Source organism: Coturnix japonica, chromosome 13 (assembly GCF_054131305.1).
Source record: "Coturnix japonica strain WE chromosome 13, WE-NBRP24, whole genome shotgun sequence".
Taxonomy (NCBI): Eukaryota; Metazoa; Chordata; class Aves; order Galliformes; family Phasianidae; genus Coturnix; species Coturnix japonica.
Genome location: NC_140675.1, coordinates 3,309,705 through 3,330,502, shown reverse-complemented (window position 1 = coordinate 3,330,502; position 20,798 = coordinate 3,309,705). Strand labels below are relative to the sequence as shown.

The 20,798-nt window shown below is 39.7% G+C and overlaps 1 protein-coding gene and 1 long non-coding RNA gene across 2 annotated transcripts in view; one reads left to right on the top strand and one right to left on the bottom strand.

Moving 5' to 3' along the window:
• The window catches only part of LOC146758591 (cytosolic carboxypeptidase 4-like), a 245,224-nt gene that overhangs the window by 173,541 nt on the left and 50,885 nt on the right, over positions 1-20,798 (top strand). Inside the window, exons 3-5 of the mRNA XM_085514568.1 lie at positions 10,694-10,823; positions 15,182-15,313; positions 18,457-18,633. Coding sequence (XP_085370694.1) covers positions 10,694-10,823; positions 15,182-15,313; positions 18,457-18,633 — 439 coding nt within the window. The remainder of the gene's footprint in view (positions 1-10,693; positions 10,824-15,181; positions 15,314-18,456; positions 18,634-20,798) is intronic.
• Positions 8,145-10,687, bottom strand: LOC146758593 (uncharacterized). Its single transcript, XR_014934021.1, has 2 exons — positions 10,536-10,687; positions 8,145-8,299 (listed from the first exon to the last, which is right to left on the bottom strand). It is a non-coding gene; the product is annotated as an uncharacterized LOC146758593 (long non-coding RNA).

Below are 20,798 nucleotides of genomic sequence, written 5' to 3'. Positions count from 1 at the left end.
CGGGATAGCTCAAAGTACAAGGAGTCCTGGAGAAATTCAGAAAAGAAAAACACTATCAGATAACATCAGAAATATTCCAGAGCCTCGTTAGCCTTCCTGCCTCTATTTATGATTCTAAGCACATGGCGTGTTTCTGTTTCAAATCCATCTTCAAACAGAGAATTTTATTCCCCTGTACTTCCCTTCCATGTCATTCTGTGGATAGAAATGCTATGGATGCCCTCCACTGAAAAATATGGTTGGAAGTTGCGTCTAAGGTTGTTTCTTTGCAGTGATGAAATATTGGTCTTTAGAAGGCAGTTTTGAAGCTCTTTTGGTTTAAAGTTGGTGCTTAGCACAATTTCTCCTTCGTGGCATAAGTAGTATTGCCCTGTATGATGCACTTAGCAATAAATCAGTACTGTTATTCACCTGTTAGGTCTGGAAGGTCCATCAAGAATTAAAACATAGAATCATGGGCAAACCCTGCTTTACCCATGAGGTGATGAAAACTGTTTCTCGTATTAGAGAGAAGAAAACTGTAGTGCTCGGTCGTTAACTTAAGTAAAGGTAGACAGTATGGTCCTACTCCTTGTTTAGTGACTGAGCATGTAGAGCAGCCAGCAGACACATGTTGTTTAGTGGCACTGTATCAGCTTTTAAACATGGACCTTTGAAGTAGGAGAGCTATAATGATCCAGTGGTCCTATTAGTGTTCTTATCTTGTACCCTTTTCTCCATGTCTAAATGAGAGAGCTTACTGTGCTGCCCTTTGCTATGTCGTGAGTTATTTCAGCTTTTGATCAGAACCTGAGGTTTTGACTCACTGACGCAGGACAGTGCTTCTAATCTGAAAGTTTTTTAAGTGCTTTATTACCAGAATTGGATGCCGATCATTGATTTTCTTCATAAGTGTCTTCAAACCCATTGATGCCCAAATATCCTTAATTCATTACCCTTCAAGAGATTTTTCCTCTACTTCAATACATTAAAAACAAGGGAAGGGAAGGAAGAGCTATGCAGAAACTCACCAAAATACTTGGAAAAGTTCTGTGTCCTCCATTCTAGAATATTGCTGATATATTCTGATACGTAAAGCTTCCTGATTCAATTGAAGAACAGAGATAAAAACGAATAGTAAGGACCATAAATTAGTTGCCCTGATCCAATATGTTTTAGGAAGCTAGTTAAGAATTTCCTGACTTTGGAAGATGCTGAGTGCTTGCAATTCTATTGAATTTCAATAGGCAGTGATGAGTAGCTCCATATTTTGAAAAATCAGGTCATTTATTTCAGAATTCAAGTAACTTCACTTTACAAATCTGTTTCAAGAGGGATTTTTTTTTGATCGTACGAGCCCCCAATTAAAATTTGCCAATTGCTATGGAAAAAAAAAAAAACAGCTTAGATTTCTGCTCACATAAGTATATAAGAACCGCTTACATTTGTTCCTATCTACTGTCCTAGTTTTTCTTTGACTTTTGTTTTTTTCCACTAGAATCTTCCAGCAAAACTGCTGCACTTAATGTGTTTGCCCTGGTTTCTAAGGCAGATCTCCCCTCAAATTCAAATCCTTTTTCTTAGGAGTCTTCATTTTTCTCTATGCGCCCTCACTTTTCTGTGCCAGCTTTACTTACCACTTGCGTGGCATCTCTTAAACACTTGGCCCAATCTCACCATTATGTGAGTTTCCCTGGAGAATTGGGTCTGTTTTGTTTTGTTTTATAGCGATTTTATCAGTTACTGCATTTTATATGGATATTTTAATTTTTTTTTTTTTTTTCCTGAATGTTTTGCAGACATTTACAAGCCCATCAGGTTTCTCCAGTGAATACTTTATTTTAATAAGTGGGTATTGAATGCTTCGTTTAACTTTACTATTGTGCAGTGCCCAGAGACACTGTGCTTGGATGAGCAGTTACGTAAGTGCAATTTGTTTTAGTGCATCTTTTCGTATCAGAATTAGCATTCAGTTGAGCTTTGAAGTCATGTAGTGCATAAGCATAGGGGGAAAGTAAATAAAACAACTTAGTGCATCTGCAGATATAACCCCAAACTGATTTACTTATCTGTGCCTGCTCACTCTGCTCAGTGACAGATCAGTCCCTCAGATGCTTTTCTAGTGATGGTAGAGCAGCGGTTGCCTGATCTCTGAGGATGCATGGAATGCGTGTCTAGTTCAATAGAAGACATGCATTTCCCTTCAGAGTCAGGTGGAATGCATAACTTGAAAATAAGTCTTTTGTTGTTTTTTCAGTGTTTTGCTCTGGCTTTTTTTCCTATTTTGACATGGAAACTGTATTGCAAACAGACCTGATCTGTAACTATTGCTTATCTCTACAGAAAGGAACACTTATTGCAAAGAAATCAAATTGTTTCATAGGAATTCGTGACTGTTCAGTGGACTAGGCAGGCAGAGCTGGAAATTCTGTGTTCAGAAAGGGGAAAAGCTTGCATTCATGTATATGATTGCTGAGTAACCTGTGAGGAATTATTACTTCATTGCAGGGAGATTGTATTTGTCATGCAAGTAGCCTGTGAAGTTAGTAGGCATCGTCACACAACAGTGTATATATCCTGTTATAGCGGGCATTTCCAGTGGAGCTGTAGGCATCAGTAGCAATATGATCACAATCATATTGGTTTTAAGGCGTGACTGTAAAAAGAAAGGGAGAAAAATAGGAAGAAAGAAGGGAAAGCTCCTCCAATGTGAGTGATTAGCAAAGTCTAGTGTTACTTTCTTTAACTGTGCCTGCCATGGAGAGGGTGGTTGACAAACTGTGTTCTTGGGTTTGTGTTATTTCATAAGCTGCCGCTCAGCATATTTCTGGTAATGGTGCTTTGTCAGTACTCTAATTTACTGACGGAGGAAGTATAGTATGTCTTCATATATGTCAACCTGCAGTCAGTTCCAGCATAAATCACATCACAGTCTCATGTACTGAGATCTCTGCTCGTGCTGCTGTCAGTTTGCTGAAACAAGTCTGATACACAGATCTTTGCAGGCCCCAAACTGAAAAGGGACTCTAGGTTTCCAAAATTGGTTTGTCTTCTGAGGTAGGCGCACAATGTCCTGATCAATGACTAGCAGGAAGCGGGATGTTACAAGCTGGACAAAACCTTTTAGATGATGCTGAACATGATTAGACCAGGATGATGTTAGTGATGGTCCAGAAGGGAACTGTATCATAATATCTTGGACCACAGTCCTTGTGCAGTGTTTGTTTCATTACTCTCATTACTAAAACAAAAGTGCAACGGTTCTTCAGCACTCACTGACAATGTTTTTGGATTACTCCAATTATTCTATAACTTATTAGCAGAATATTTCTGATTTGTAGCATCTGTTCTGAGGTCTTTTCCTCCCATTCTAATTAACATCTTCAGTTCGCTCTTGCCTGTAGGAATGAGTGCTACCTACTGGACTATGGGGCTGCATAAGAATCCTAGGAAAATTGAACAGATCTGAAGGTATCTCTGCACATTCTATTTATTTTTTATTCTTGGCCTCTACACAAGGCTCTGCTTGTAGTTCTTATTATTGATCTATGATGCCACACTTTGCTCTTATGTGTCACTTAGTTGGGTTTAAATTTTAGAACAGTCATCTGGAAAATGTATTTCTTAGTGTTCATTTGTATATGGAGATTGCACTGATATAACTACCCGATATTTAAATCAACTCAATTAATGCAATCCATATGTGAGCAATTAGCTTAAGTCAGTTAAGAACCTTTCTTCAGGTATATGAATGTAAACCATATTTAAATTAAGAAAGTGAACAATGCAAGACTTAGAAGCAGGCTGAAGGACATTACTTCAAAAGTAAAATGTTAGTTATTCAGTCCTTTGTCTTGAAACCTCTGGTTCTGGTCTTAATTTTTCACTGATTTGCTACCTTGTTGCATGAGTGTCTTCACTTTTCAATATTTGTGCCTGCAAAATTAGGATCTGCTGAAAGAGTTTGTAGGAGGATGAGGCTGTCTTAAAGAACTGTTTTCTCCCCATGGTAAACTTAAGCTTTTCAATGAGTAATAGTCAAAATTGGAGCCAAATCTTCCCATTTAAAAACATCATTTCCATTTGGAAATGTCATTGCAGTGCCATTTGGGAGTTGCTTGGCTGTCCCGTTGTCCTGGCTTCACCTGCCTCCCCTGCTGCATCTTAATTTGTGCATCTTACTGAATTAGTGTTGTCAGCGCTTTAAGTTGTGTTGTAGGACACGTGGCCCAGACAAAGAGGCGCTTTGGCAGAGAAGAATGAGTACCTTAGAATCCTTAAGTGCACATATTCTGCCATATGCTGAGGGCATCTCTTAAACAGTTTAACATTCTGAACTGGCCAATTTGAAGTTTTGATGGAAAACTCCAAGTTTTGAAGAGAATGAGCTGAGGAAAAGCTATGATTTCCAGCAGGAAGCAGGTACTTGTTAAAAGAAAAATCTTGAGTTGAAAATTACTTTTTCCAGTCAGAACTAGTGACTAAAAATTCTGTTTTGGGCTTTCTTACCAGTGAGAAAGTATTTGAAGTTGTTGCAAAAAGGGTCTAAAGATGACTCAATCTCATGGTAGGTGTCAAGAAACTTTCAGTTTTTAGGTGCTTCCTGAATCCTTATTTACTCCTCCACAAAACAGTACAGATCATCATAACTTGCATTTTCCTCATAAATGACAGTGCAAAGTGTCACCAACTGCAGGTGAATTTGTTCTCATATTTGATAGTTACTGTTGTTGCAGCTAAAATAGTAGAAATCTGATGAGCGTCCTTTCATGTGGAACTGAGGAGGTAGTTTAGCTGTGATAAGGCTGTTAACTCACCTTTTCAGTAGGTCATGTGAACTTCTTGTCTCATTTGATTATGACATTGACAGTGTTAGCTGGGAATGATGCAGATCTCATTCTGTGTCTAACTGGTTTGTGACAAAGTGCGGCTTAATGAAATGTGTCCGCTGAGAGAAAAGGAACTCTCCTGTCAGAACAAGGACAGAGACACAGTTACACGGACCAAAAGGAGAAAGCACAGACTAAATCATTTATCTTGGGAAGGAAGAATTGTCCACTGTAAAAAAAATCAGTCAGATGTAGAAGGTGAAACTCTGAAGGCTCGTTATGCTAATTAGCATCAATGCTCTGATGTGGGTAGGCAAGAAGAAGCTGATGGAGTGGTGCTTTAGAACACCATTTGCTCAAGAGGAAGTACAACGCATCATGGATTCATTAATCTGTGCTGAAATGGAAAAGTCTTTGAGCAGCAGTGGTCTAAAGTGGTCAGGATCTTTCCAGTGGCCTTGTTCAGTTGGTTGGCAGCCAGATAGTACGAGTGTCATCTAAGAGATAAGCTATGATCAGTAGTGAATTGTTAGCTGCAGTAATGTGGATGGAAACTGCTTTGGTCATTGGTGCCTGTATATATGCCTTGCAGATATTCACCTATATTTCACTGTGAACAAATGAAAATCTGGTAACTTCAATCCCTGAACAAAGAAAGAACATTGCCCCCTTTGTTTCTTGAAGTAAATGGGGAAGGGATCACATTTCTTCAGTGAAACCCCGTGGCTTGCCAAGATGCCCAAGTGAGGTACCCCAGAGGGAACTTTAAGCAGCTCACTTAAATGATGGGAAAGAAGTTTCACTATGAAATTAATGATGCAGCCCAGAGCACAGTAGGAAAACACCTTGCCCTCTTTTTCCCCATCTTTGATTCCAGCTGTAGAGTCCTGTAGTGCTTATCTGTATATTTATCTGCTATAAAATGAAATGGATTATATGAAGAGCTCTACGAAGCAGTACTCAGTACTTCAACATTTCTCTAATGCAATTAAGGCAGATATTTCAGAAAATGGAAGACTGTTAGTTGCCATAAGCTGGTGTTTCATTGGATTGCACACAGTTTAAAGCCTCCAATATTGCTGTTGTTGTGGGGGCTTCCTGTTTCTAGAATGACCATAGACATCGCAGGGCAATGCTGTAATGCAACGACTAGATGGCATTGGATGAGCATCTCCATGGAATAAATGTATGGTGAATGTAGTCAGTTCCAGCGCATGGACTTCAGGCTGTAAAAAAATAATTCTATTTCTGTCACATCTTCCTTTTAATTATGAGGGAGGGCTTTACTGGTTCTGCTGCTTTCCAACATCACTGCCTTGTTCTCTGAAAAGGTTAACAATCAAGAAAATTCACGATTCCACCTGCCCTCTCCACATGTACTCACATCTCAGGTTGATCTGAGCTTTCTTAATTGCAAGACCAAAACACCTTAATGCAAATATTCCTCTTGCTTCCATCCTGGGTAAGCAGTAGTTATTTATAAGTCCAGCATGCTGTGTCTGTCTGAGGCTGCCACATGCTGTTCAACGGCATCCTGATGTTTACTTGTGCCTACTTTCCTTTATAGATATTCTTATCCTGTGCTGGTACTGCTGTCTGCTTTTAAGATGCACAGTGAATGGTGATGTTGCTCTCTACATATCAAACACAATGCATCCCTTTAGATTTCATAGTTCACTGTGCCCCAGGTGCTGTTATTATCAGTCCTGACATCATTCATTTGATATGATGGGCCCTGTCTTTCCATTTATCTGTAATGGACAGGAGATTTTGAATCATTTTATCTTCCAAGCACAGCAACATCTTTTCTTTAAAAAGTGACTTTCCTCTCTTTCCACTTCTCGCTTTCTTCCTGGTCTAATATCTTGTGCATTACATTTATCCCCCCCATGTCTTTATTTCATATTTCCTTTTCCCTTTTGTTTTAGTGGTTTTTTTTTTGTTTTGGTTTGTTTTGTTTTTTGGTGTTTGTTTTCTTTTTTCCCCTCTCCTCCCCATGTGTTCCCTTCTCTCTTTTTCCCCTCTCATTTTTCTTTCCATGCAGGGCATCGAACCAGTCTTACAGCAGCCAACTGAAGGGTTCTGTTGACAATATCAGCCTTGGGTTAGGACTAGTTCATGTCTCCCAGTCCAAAGACATTTCAGAATTCAGTACAGTTGGAAGCTGAGGCGCTCAGGGATCTTTTGCTTTGCTCTTAAACCAAGCAGACCTAAGGGTGAGAGAAAAAAAGAGGATGAATCTTCATTAAAACTTGATGTCAGACTTCGAGGTACAAGATTAAAAGCAAGGTCTTAAAATTGCAAACAGACTTAAAATATCATTCTGTTTTTAACTGAATAGGTCCGTGCTTTAGCAACTTAACCTCTTTCTCATTAACTCTCTGTGAGGTGTCCCTGCCTTCAGAGCAAGGTCTAATGCTTCTCTTAGAAGTGCATTTACTGCCTGTGTATTCAGAAGAGAAAACTCAACCTCATCTTTATGACTGTGGTGTATCAATTTGAGATGTTAAGGATCTGGCTTTTTTAGAGTAGTTCTCCCATTTGCAGTTCAGAATGACTACCTGCCTTTATACATCTTTAGAGGTGCGGCTTGCAGAGGTGCAGGAGTATTACTGATGATGTGTACTGATATTTGAAACCAACAGTCATCAACAAATTCACCTGTGGTTGAGTTTTCTTTGCTCACAGCCAGTCACAGGAGAGCTGAGCGTGTTCCATCAAATCTTTGCTTCAGGGTGTGGGCTTGACTACTTTCTGTTCATTTTCCAGGGCTGCATGGCACTAGTATATCTGAAAGGCAGACAACCCAAGCGTTTCTTTCCTCAGACAGTTGTGAGTGCTGGGTGCTTTGCTGTGGATCACTGTGGCAGTGTTTTCTGGCTACGTACGTTTTTAGAACACCTTAGTTATGCTTTGAGGGTCCCATCTTCTACCAGCTCTGTGGCTTTTCCTGAGTTATTCTAGAACTACTTACAGAAACGTTACAGCCCCAGAGTCTGCTTGGAGGAGAAGGTCAAAAGTGTTTGGTCTTGATTGGTGGGAGAGATGTGTGATATTTGCACAAACTACTTCAAATTGTGGAACTGATCCTTTCTACAGTAGCACTAATGGATCGTGTATCTCAAAGGTTGTGGCCGAATGTTTAATGGAGCCACTTCAGTTCTTATGTAGAACAAAGGAGCAAATAGTTTCCTTTTTTCTGTGCTCTGGTAGTCAAGCAGTACCCCAGGAGGCAGCTAACAGCTGTCCCACATGCTGACCCCCGTCAAAGAACTGTTTAAAGGTAGAAAAGGAGGTAGAGCTATAACAGAAGTTCAATCCAAAGCATCAGACTTGTGAGCAAGAGAAATACAATTTAATTACGGGTAATCTGTTTAGAGGTAGAGGTGGGGTTTCCTTTACTCTATTGGAATTCCTTGTGGCAAACATTTTCATCACTTGGTTTGAGCTGCTGGGAGTCCCATCCAGGCTGTCACGTAGTCTCACTAATGCTGCAAAGGAGAGAAGACATAAAGCACTTAAAGCAAATACAGTAGCTTGGAACTACGTTGTGAGAAATGCCTTTGGTTTGAGAAGTGAATTTCATTAAATCTTGCCAAATGTAGAAAGCCAGTCTCAGCTTTCCAGTCTCTTTATTTGCTATCAGCACTTGAGATCAGCTTAATATTTTACCTTCACCCTTGGATGCAGAGCATAACGGACAAAACCATTATCTGCGAATGTCATCGCTATTAGGAGAGGAAGAGAAGGAGGAAAGGAGCAAGGGAACAGAGCTGGTGGGGATCTCCAAAAATAAACAGCCTATAACAGTATGGTCAGAGGGAGTGAGCGAGGTTGGAAAAATCAGTGTCTCATAATTTAATTAAAGTTCTGCATCTCCTTCAGAGCTATGGCTACAGGCTGCCAGGCAGAGGGCTAATATCTAAAGGTCATTCGAATGAGCGAAGATACTAATCACTGGAGGACAAAACTGAACTCTGCCTCCCAGTTCTTGCCTTCTTGGTGAGATTTTACCTTCCTTCCATTATTAATTAGCCTGTGAATGTCATGGGGCAATTGAACTGTCATAGAGTCTCCTCTAGGAAGAACCTCCTTTTGTATCAGAATGATGGAATTGGTAAATTGCAACATGGGCAGAGTAAAGACTGAAGAGTGAGGGTACTGTGACCTATGAACATGTCAGCATGCTGTGTACAAGATGTGCTTGTGAACCAGCCCTACATTCCAGACCACAGTCCATAGCAGAATCTAATGCTGCAATGAGAAACACTGCAATGCAACAGGATCGATTAGTTTTTCTTGCCTCCTTTTCTAAGAGAACATCTAATTTCTTCTTGTGTTCAGAAAGAAGAATAATTTATATATATATTTACAAACTGGCTTTTTGTTTAGTGACTTTTAGAATGGAGTTACGCCTGCTGGAAGGAAACTGTGTATGCACACAAGTTCTTGGCAGAAATACACTTGTAAATCTCAGCTGAGCATCTGTTCTCTTGCAGGTCAGGAAAGGTGAGCCTGCAGGTAACTTTGCCTGAAGGGCTATTAAGAAACATAACAGAAACGGTCATGTTTTTACATAGAATATTTGGTAGAAGCATTCAGTGACTTCTCATGCTTTTGTTACTGGCAATATTTTTCAGCTTTCAGAATGAGCAATGTAGCAGCTGTGGGTTATGAGGAAAAAAGGGAATTCAGGTAACACTGAAACTAGAGTAAAGTCAGAATGAGTCTTGTGATGTTGCCAGAAACCCCAAGATGGCATCAGAGACCTTGTTTTTCTCCATTAGAAACGTATGACATTTTTAGTGGATTTTATTGTTTCTTTGTTTTCCTTTCTTAACCAGTTCTCCATTGTATCTAGTATTTTTTGAAGTATTCCAGCCTTAAGACCTTTTTTCTGCAAGCATTATTTGCAAGGCTCACTGATAACGCTGGATGCAATGCACCCCAGTTGCAATGCGAGATTCTATCTTCAGACCGCCAGATTGTGTCCCCAGGAATACATCTGTACTTATTCTGTGACTAGGAGGCTGGAACAGCAAAGCTGGATGTAACTCTGTAGCTAGAAATTTGTCCAGTACTTACAATAATTAGGCTCTGCAGTGCACACAATCACTAATGAGGGAAATTAGTCAGATTCTGCAAAATTGTACAATGATGTGCTGCTCCTTACAATCAAATATCCTGCAGATTTTTTCACTGATCACTGAGTCAGGAGCAGAATATTTTCAATCCAACTAATGAAAACACTTTCTCAGTGCAAATCTAGGATCCTTATTTAGCTTTTTATCCAGTCTTTGCAGTGAATCTAGGTAATTGTTCCACATAATGATGTAGCATGCATCAAGATCTTCTTGATGTGCTTCAGATAGCTACATTTCTCATGAGCGGAGGAGCTTAAATGAGATATCCAGCTCATCTCATTTAAGTGCATACATATTTCAGGCTGGTCGAAGAGATTCAAGCACCTGTCTTCAATTAGAATGAGTAGGAGTTGGATGTACTTATTTGCTGTGGAGGTTTTGAGAAGCCTTTGCTGTGCACGTAAGCTGGGTGAGTTTTGTAGATAGCGCAGAATTTAGAGCGTTTCCGAAGGTAATTTTGTTTGTAAGTGGTCCTGATTGTGTATGTACTTAAGTAAAGGAAAATCTGCATTTATTTTCAGGGCTGTAACTGTCTGAATTCTGGAAGGAAAGGGGATGATAAAATCTGCATGGTGGTACGCACCTCTGAAATGTACCGACTGTTGATTCATTCCAACCCAGTGTTAAAAGTCTTTGATCTGTGTTTTAATTGGCATTCCCCATCTTTGTGCCAGGTCTTGCCAGAATCAGGAACTCTTTGGAATCAACTTTTGTTTGTGATGTGTTGCTTTGTGATTTCAGCCACCGTTGTTCCTTGAGTGGAGATGATCTGAACAGGCAGTGGCTGACTCCCAGTTCTCAGCTCCATCCAACAATTTACCACACCAAAGGTCTTCTGTATTATCTGCGCAGCATCAACCGGGCCCCTGTGGTGAGTAACTCCCTGTATCTTCTATGGGTTATTGCACGCAGATGGATTATTGCAGTTGTGTCAACAGCCCTGTTTTATGGTTAGAGATGTGGAAAGCATACTATACCGCTATACTTTCATCATTGTGGGGTGTTTTTGAAAGTCTTGGGTTACCTACTGAATCTTCTAACCAACTCCAAACTTCAGAGTCTTCGTGCACCTGCAGAGTGAATACAAATTCCTTACAGCTCCTTAGTATCCTCAAAGTACTTCAGCTAAACTAGATATTGTTAGTAAGTTATTGTTATCTTTCTGGCAATGACAGGAGAAATTCTGTGAAGACATATTCTGAATGGATCATGCAAAAGCCCAAACTGGAGCAATCTGTGCAATCAGAGAAACACAAGTTAGCTTTCAAAATGGTTGAACTTTTCTGCTGCTTCAGTGAGAAGAAAATGACTTTTTGGGGGAACTACCGGAAGTTCATGAGGGGTGATACTACTGGCATATGTCTGGGATCTGTCCCCATCTGTTCGGTCTTGATGCCCAACAGAATGAATAGTTCTGAGACCTCAGGATAAAAAAAAAACACTGATGGTTTCAAATGTTGATGAACAAAATGGAAGTGGATGGAACAGCAAGTTGGCTTCTTATAGCCCCAGTTAGGCAGGAAATGTCCTAAGATGCACTGTTCACTCTGGTCTTGATGAGAAAATCCTCAGACAAGGTGAAAATGTCTGTGAGTTTCTTTAAGTGAATATTTGTGGAAATATGCTATTTTTGGCCTAAATGACAGCCCTGACATCGAGCTCTGCACTCCAAGGAATCTACTGGAAGTTCAGCTTGTATCTGAGAGTTTATTCCACCTACATTTTCTTTGGGTTTTGAGCTACATCTGATCAGTTTTGTTTTATTGTGCTAATCGTATTGGGCCTTTTTAATTTAAATTTATCATAACCATCCCTGTCACATCCAGATGCATGAAGTTGAACATGCGCCCAGTGGAAGTTTTCATCTTGCTGAGTGAAGTAAGACTATTGATCGTATCATGTCTCTCACTCACAGGCAGTATGTCAGACGTGGTAAACTGATTTTTTCTTTGCCTTTGAAGAGTACATTGATTTTGGTTTATACATGCTCGCAAATGTCTTTTCCCAACTCCAGAAGAAGCTGGATTTCTTCTGCCCTGCACTCACTGCCAAGATGCCATGAAGGCAATTTCACTGATAGCCAAATGATTTCTGTGGAGTGAATTAGTTTAATTTATCTTGGGGATGCGCAAGCAGTTTCTTCAAAGGAAAGGAAAGCTTCTTGAAAGTGAAAAGGAAATAACTTTAAAGTTAGCGGCCTTTCAAACCAAACCCATTTTAATTGGTAACTTCAGCCATAGAAAACAGCCATCTAAGTGCTTTATTTGTTTATTTATTTTTGCTTCTCTTGTTGGTTTTGGAAACCCTAGTAAAAGAAGGGGCTGGATACGCTGTAGTATTGCAACTCTCCACTGAGGGTGGTTTCTTTTCAACTGAGAGCAGCGGGAGTATCAGAGAGCTAAGCTTGGGAGCAGCTAGGACTGAAGGGGAAAGAGATGTTGCTTTTTCCCCTTGAGCATTCGTGGTGAGGAAATGTGCAGTTTGTGAATTACAGTTGACAGTGCACTTGCAGGATGCAACAGGAAAAGTGTAGCTCTTACAGAGGGATCAAGCTGCAGCAAAGAGCAAGTTACTTTTGGAGGGGACAGGAAGATGCTGTTAGGGACCAGGAGACACAAAGCGGTGTTTGCTTTTTGAGATATTCTATCAAGGTTGGAAACAGAATCTGACTGCAAGTACATAGCTTTTTGTGAGCAAAGCATCCTAAACGTGTCTACCTCAGCAGTCTGAGATTGGGTCCTCTCACGAAGCTACTAAGGAAAAAAAAGAGTATTTGCATCCATTTTCTGTCTTGCTTTTCCTTTGTTTTAAAAGCTTCCTGATTCTGTGAGTCATGAGGGGGATTGTTTTTGAGTTTGAAAGCAGTCCTTACCTTTGTGGTGCTCAGTGCTGGCACATTACTTTAAATAGATAAAAATTTGCATGTGTGTCTTGAGTCATACCCCAGTGAACACCAGACTTGGAATTTGACTGTGTGTTGGTGTCACAGCTGTACAAGAAGGATAGAGAGAAAAAAGGGGTGGGTAGGTCTCAAGTTTACCTTGTGGTTGCCCAGGCTTAACCCAAGGAAAGTTCTTCATTGGGTGCTGCAACTATAAAATACAGTTTTGTCTTGGCTGAGTGGTGAGGCTTGAGCTACTCTGTAGAATAAAAATAGAGCAGAAGAATGCATTGTAAAAACAAAAACAAAACGATTTGTCATAAACATTGAGAATAACTGCAGTGCTCAGTAAAATTAATTGAAATGTAGGTATATATGATACACAAATGGAATGGAAACATTTCCAGTAGTGTTGACTTCTCTGCTGTGGAGATGGGTGGCAGTCATGGATTCATCCCATGGCATGAAATAGTGGTGTTACAGAGCCTGGCTTTTACAATGCTTTACTAATATGGAAGGCTTGTTCCAGACTTGTCACTTAAGGATTCACTCTTGAGATGCAGAATTATGGACCTCCTGCTTATCAGGCAGCACAGCTATCTGAGCAGCTGATCATCCCTGTGTGGTTTCTGATAAGTAATCTTTTAGGTAATAATATATGCATCTTGCATGTTAGTAATTCTGTAAATTGGCAGGTAATTGATACCTGGTTGAGCTGGGATCTCTGCCTCAAAATAGAACCACAGCTATAAAACCTTCTTTGATATTCATAGGAGTAAATTCTAGTTGGTACCTGTGGTTAAACTAATCTATGACTGTATTGCTGGAAGCATAGATGGAACACTAACTGGAAAAATGCCTGTCATTAAAAGAACCAATAAATGCAGCTGTTTAGAAGGGGGCTTTATGGGATAATTCCCTGTTTTTCAGGCAGTTGCTTGAAGTGTAGGACTGCATAAGCCCCATGTGTTGGACTGGGTGATCCTTTTACAGGTCCTGTCCAACTCAGGATGTTCTGTGGCTATAGCAGTCCTGTTAACTAGGACTTGTGGGATGAATCTGCGTGTGAGTGTCTTAGCATCTCCAATCAACGTGCAGCTTGTCAGAGCAGCTGGAGGAATTTAAATGCTCAGTTCCTTAGGTAATTAAACTTCCTGACTGGCTGCAGCTAAACTGAGTTACTGTATAACTACTAAACAAGCATACTAGGGTAAAACTTGCCTTAACAGTTGGTGGAAGAAGTTGATCTATTCCATCTGTTTCTCTCCTCCTGTCTATGTTTATATAAGAATATGTATCTTTCTTCCTCATCTTTTTAATTGATCCACAGTGCTTCCCTACCTTATGACACCTGTCCCTTTGTCTCTGATAGATGCCTCAGAAAACTATTTAAATGATATCACGATGTTCCTTTCTAATCGGCAATGAATATTGCCTTAAAACAAACCAATTTCTTCTCTTTAGAAATCCTTGTCTTTTCACTGCTGGATTTCTGAATGTTTCTGATAAAGACATGGAGAATATATGTAACAGCAGTGTCTATATTGACTTCATATTCCGGAGGGCAATGAGATTGATTATTATTTAACACTTGGGTCAATATTTTCCTCTTGGGTCATTAAATCGTGATTTTCATTTTTATCAAAGTTGATATGTGCCTATGAAGGCAATCAAAACTTCCATTAAAACCTGGAATGTACCTTGTACCTAGTTTATATGATAGCTGACATGGGAGATGGATTAAATAGATACATTACGTTGTGTGGAATCAGATTATTTGTCTGACAAAGATAATGTCCCGTGCTTTATGTCCAGGAATTCATGTAAGTATCTGACCACATACAATACATTTTTACACAACTGCACAATTACATTTTCCTAAACATTGTGTAGCACAGTTTTTGTGTTTAAAGAAGCCAAGGTGATTAATTGCTGGCAAAAGGTGCAGTTTTAAAATCTCCTGAGGCTAATGCTAGAGTTGAGAAGTCAGAGGAGCCCAACAAATTGCTCCGTTGTATCATAAGTTACCATGAACTCTCAGGTTCCTCGGTTGGCATGGAATCTTGCACAGATGTCATGTTTATTTCTGCTGTGGACAGAAATGCACCGGTGTTGACACTGGATTCATGAGATCATGTCAGTTCCAATAGGTAAAACGAGGTACGGCTGACTAACAAAGTTTGACACTGATTATAGGCTTGGCCCAGAGCTCTGCTCTGAGTTTGTCTGAAGAGCACTGACAAAGGTGTAATTCCTCACATACAATCCTCTAGTATTTATAGTGTCTGTTGTGAAGAACCACAAAGCTTACTTCAGTATTACAGATTTTGCCTTTCTTTCCTCCCTAGGTGTTCTGTGACTACCATGGACACTCCCAGAAAAAGAATGTGTTCCTCTATGGTTGCAGTATCAAAGAGACCTTGTGGCAAGCAGGTTGCGTGGTCGACACAGCAGTTATCACAGAAGATGTTGGCTACAGGGTAGGTCTGCTTTGTTCCTTTCTACAGTTGTTGGCATATATGTGCACCTACATCCCTCTTTAAGATGAGGTCAGATCACAAGTTCTGTTGGTAGGTGCAAACTTGTCTTGCAGCAGAGGAGTAGAGATCCAGAAAAGTTTAAATGATTCCTACTATCTTCATGCACCAGATATCTGCGAGAATATTGTCAATAGGTGGATCTCTAATTCATTTCATTAAGATGCTGTTTTGTTGTCACTGCCGCTGACTAATAGAAATGTTGTATTTTTGTGTTTTATAAGTTCCAAGTATACATGTGCTTCTCTCACCCTCAACTCACGAGAAGTCCCCGTGGAAACACTTGTTTCACAAGGAAAAGCAGGAAGGGTGCTTACAGTCAGAACATCGCTTGTTGTATTTGAAATCAGTGGGCTTGAAAAGGCTGAGGATAGTTCACTGTTACACAAACAGAATTCAAATGCTGCTTTCAGCATCTGGTGCCTGTCTTGAATCTGCAATGAAGAAACCAAGAGCAAGCCTCCAAGGGTGTCCAAGAATCTGCAGTGGCCTAGATGAAAGGCTTTGTGATTGCAAAATATGGGAAGTTTCTCTCCTTCCTCCCATGAGTAATTGGGGACGATCCTGCTCTCCATGTATTTACTTCCCAAAAACATGAGCAAAATACCTCAAGAAAATTGTGATTTTTGAACAGCCTTTGCTGTAGCCCTTGATTCGTGGGAGAAAGAGGCATTGTTACTTCCTAATACTTGGCCTCAGATGACATGCGTAGCATTGACATTGGAAAACCCAACTTCAGGATTTCTCCTTTTAATCACCATTCCAGGCCCCTTTGACAGTAATCTCTGAAGGGACCTCAGTAAAGAATCCTAATTCCATTCTGACCAAATGGGAACGGAGGTTTATGGACATGGGCAGCACCCCCCGTTTTTGTGCATGCTAAATCCAGCTGTATGAGAGACAGGGAGCATGGTTAAAGTAATGTGTTGTCATAAAAGAATCCTTTGAAAAGATGCGTTTTCACCCTCCCAGAAATACAATTGAAAGGTAATTAATGAGAAAAGCAGAGGGGAAAGAACTATTAGTGTGAAATCCAGTGAAAGCTGGTAAAATGAAAGGAATATTAAATTCAGATTTGATAATGCTTCTAAATGAGTCCTGACTACAGAGACATTACTGTTACCTGCCAGCGTTTTTATTTAATCAAATATAGAAGACTGATTATGCATATAATTTCAATTGTTTTAAAAACTAAACTGGATTAGAGATCTGATTATGGTACTTCATAGCATATATTTACAAAAATCTGTGTGCTGTTTCAGATAAGGACAGAATGAAAACTATCTGAACCTTCACACGCAGTTTAGCTGGATCTCATGATTGTGTTCAGGATTATAATTGTTTGGGTGACTGTGCTTTATTTTTAACCCAGCTCCAGGAAAACCTGGATGTGTTGCTCGGAATCATAATATTTTGCAGCAAATTGTACTTTGAGGGCAATTCAGAAGCAGTGGATGTTTAGTTCAGAGCAAGTAATCAATTTTAAAGATTCCTCTGTTCGGTATTCTCCCAGGAAAAGGAATGCTGTAGTTCTTAATAGCACACTGTAGATCTTGACTTAAGAGTTAGGCTCATGCTGGTCTCAGGTTTGAAATGTAATCTCTCACTTTGTTCCAGTTATCTGTTCACAAGGTTTTTTTCTGCTGATGAATGGACCTTATAGATCTTTATGTCTGTACCTTACAGAACTGGTAGGGTCCATTCATAGCTATAGATTGGATATGCTGAAAATAACATTTACTTTCTTATTACAGAGGTATGTATGATTATGATGTTTGCAGTGGATATTGCAGAACAGTTTAGGCCAAAGATTTTATCTTCTGCGTCAGTCATCCTTTAAGAGAAGACCAGCTATTAAATGTTATTTTCTCAATTTTGATGAAACCAAGCAGTCCTGTACAGAACTGTGATGTAAAGCTCAACAGAGTGGAACTAGAATTGCTTAGAATCAATCAGTTTCACTGATTGTTATTGGAAAGTGAAATTAGCTGGTTGGCTTTCACTGCCCAAACTGAATGAAATTTGAGGGTCAATGCCATTAGCAATGAGCAGAAACTCCTTCTGTATGATTCCATTCCATTCAGAAGTTTAAGAAAGCTGTCATCAAAGAAATAATGAACGTTCTTATTTTACAAGCTCTTCACTGGATGGTCTTTGGGCATGTACTGGGATGCAAGCACAAAGGTTTATATGCACATATGTGCTTTTGTATGTAAATGCCCAATTTCTACACCGAGTACACCTAGTGTTAAGGTATCTAGTATATACTTTTACAGTTAGCATGAAGAAGTGTTGCATCCACACTGATAGAAATATTTGATAGCGCTGTGTATTAGCAGTGTTTATAGGCTGCTGTTGAGAAAAATGATTTCTAGAATAAGAAAATCACTCAGAGCTAAGAGGTAATTTTACTGAATTTTCATATTTACTCTTTATTGCCGCTTTCTATACAGAGTGCATTCAATGTACCATTTGATCCCAGATGAGAATAGTTTGGTTTATTTCACAATGCAAGATAGTTAAATGCTAAGCTCTATTTTCCTATAATTATCTGTGACCTTCAGTGGGATTATGCATTCCCCTTCTTTTCTGTGTGCTGTGTTCAAACAAAATTCCTCCTATAGCTGAATCCCTTGTCAAATTGTGAGGAGGAGCTGGAAAGGAAAGAATGGAAACATTGTGCGCTGAGCTATGACTGCAGCCCTCTAGGCAGAACAGGAAAATGTAGTTAATGTTGAAGCAGCTTAAAAAATAAAGCTTCATAAGTGACTTCAGCAGTCCAAAACTATAGGATGTGCAAAGACATCATTTTGGATGGGATGTACCAAATGTACTTACAGCATTTTTGTCTGTGACTGGGGACAAAAAAACAAACAAACACAACAAAACATTAGAATATGAAGATTTCACTTGGGATGAAGATGAGTCCAGTTTGGCACTAACTGGAACTATCACAGTGACAGTTTCTACAGGTAGCTTTGGTGATACGCGCTTTAAACAGCATAGGCCTCTTGTAGATGTATTTGTGATATAAATGCATGTACATCTGTTTGATTCATTTTCTCATTGCTGATACTTTCTTATAGACTCTTCCTAAAATCCTGGACAAAGTGGCCCCTGCATTTGTCATGAACAGCTGCAGCTTCCTTGTAGAAAAGTCCCGCGAGTCAACAGCCCGGGTGGTGGTATGGCAAGAAATGGGTGTGCTGAGGAGCTACACCATGGAGAGCACGTACTGCGGCTGCAGCCATGGTCTCTACAAAGTAAGTACCTCTTCCAAAGAACTACATGGCACACTCCTTCTAATGTGTGTCTAATGAGCTTGGGAGAATAGAGAGTGCTGTTTTTATGCTGTTTGGTATTGCCAGCTTCCTTCTATAATATAAGTGTAGCCATTCTACTGAGTTTCTTCTCAGTTAAATCCTTCCACGATCCTTCACTTTTAATCTTCCATGCCAGGGAAGTAGGTTCCTTGCTACGAGGTTTCATTTGACAGTGAAATAAAAAGAAATTCCAGTCTAATGCCAAAAATATTGAGCTGAATGAAGGAGTGTTTTTGAGATGATACAGACTGTGTCTTTATAATGGTATTCACAGTAGATCTGAGGTAATTAACATGAATATTAGGAGTCGTACACTTCCTGTTGCAGTCTATCTGGGCATTTGCTTGGCTAAACTTAAGAGCCTGCACTGAGAATTCTGCACTTGGAGTTTGTTACTGACAGCCAAAGGTAGCTCATCTATGAGCTGAAGCCACAGCTTTAACTGTGAACTAAATGGAGCTAAATTTCTTACCAAATGATGTTCCAGATACTGTGGGAAGGGCTGTACTTGTGCTGAGTGCATCAGAGACAGGAGCCTCTTGGCACTTTTTAAGTACATGGTTTGAGCTCTGGTAATTGTATTTAGCTGTACATAATTCTCCACTTGCTCAGTTGGTGAATTCTTTTTGTTCCTTTCCCAAACCTGTTGCTTTCCATGGAAGGGATTCTGTGCTCCACCTTATTTCTCCCACTAGGGAGCAATCCTTATCTATACAGCATTAATATGTGGTTAAGGATCCGAAAAGACCCTTAAGGAAAAAGCCATTGTTACAAATAACAATTAATAAGACGTTCAAATTATTCTTTGCAAGTTCTATGTTAATCCTTTTACATTCCATAGAATGTGGCCAGCAAGTACTCAGCTACTGTTTTAACAGTGCTCTACTATACTCACATCATTTCTTAGATAGAAAAGGCAGAAGAAATATCTGAAGATGGTTTAAAGAAAGAGAATATAACTGCCCTGAGCATTACACCTAGTGCTCCCTACTCTGAGAAGTGCTGATGGGGTGCAATAGGTACCACAGGTTGTGGTGTGGGGTTTTAAATTTCCTTCAGACAGTGGGGAGAAATTCTACCTTGACTAATGTCAGTGGCAAAACTCCTAGTGATCTCCATGGAGAATTTAACTCATTTCCTAGATAATCTGAGTAACATCTAAAAGCAGTTGGACATCAGGTTATATCAGTGTCTAATGATTTGTTCTCTACTTCCTTCAGTATTTTCAACCCAAGTTTGCATAAGTTGTGCCAGCAGATCTAAAATGTTTTATGCAACGTTCTCCCAAGTGCACCACCACTCAGTAAGCTGGTGGTCAGGCTTCTAATGGTGTTGGTAGCAGTTCTGGATCCTGATCTTTGACTTTCTTCCTTCTTGAAAATGGTGAAAATAATGGTGAATGTAGCTGCTTTGCTGACTGTAAACTGAGATACAAACTTCTTGTGCTTGAAGTTGCACATATCTGATAGGGAGTTTGCAAAGGATTTAGGAAAAAACAGAGGAAGGCTTTGTAGAGACTGTAAGAAGCTTAAATATTAAATACACAGGGCTGTCAGGTAAGCCCCCTCTCACCACAGAGCAATGTTGTAGGAGGGCTGAGGTAACCTGTCTGATAGAGAGGCCCAGAAAAGAAGTTCCTAAAGTTTTTCGATTGCACGGTGTGTGGCATATCATGTATAGAAATGTGACTTTCATTTCTAAAGCAGTTTAGTGAGTGAAAAATAAGGCATGAATTTGTTACTAGTGATATGTAAATGAGAAACAGTTGTGACCCCAGCCTCGATTAAAAGTCATTTGATTTCAAATGGGTATGGGGGGAGGGCAGAAATGAGAGCAAAAGAAAAGATGACTTGTCTCTGTTGAATCTCCCTGTCTGTGTGATCAATGGAAATGCAATAAGCCATCTACCCTTAAGGAAGAGAAACATAAAACTAAAGAAACTATTGATCTTATCTAAGGTTTTATTCAACATAAAGAAGAAGAAAAGAAGGGGAAAAAAAATCCAGACTCTCTTTGATTTTGTCTGGATTGTCCAATTGAGTCTTAGAACAGCAGTGTCTCCATTTGAAAGCTGCCTAAAACAAAGCAGTCCATTTCAACAAGGA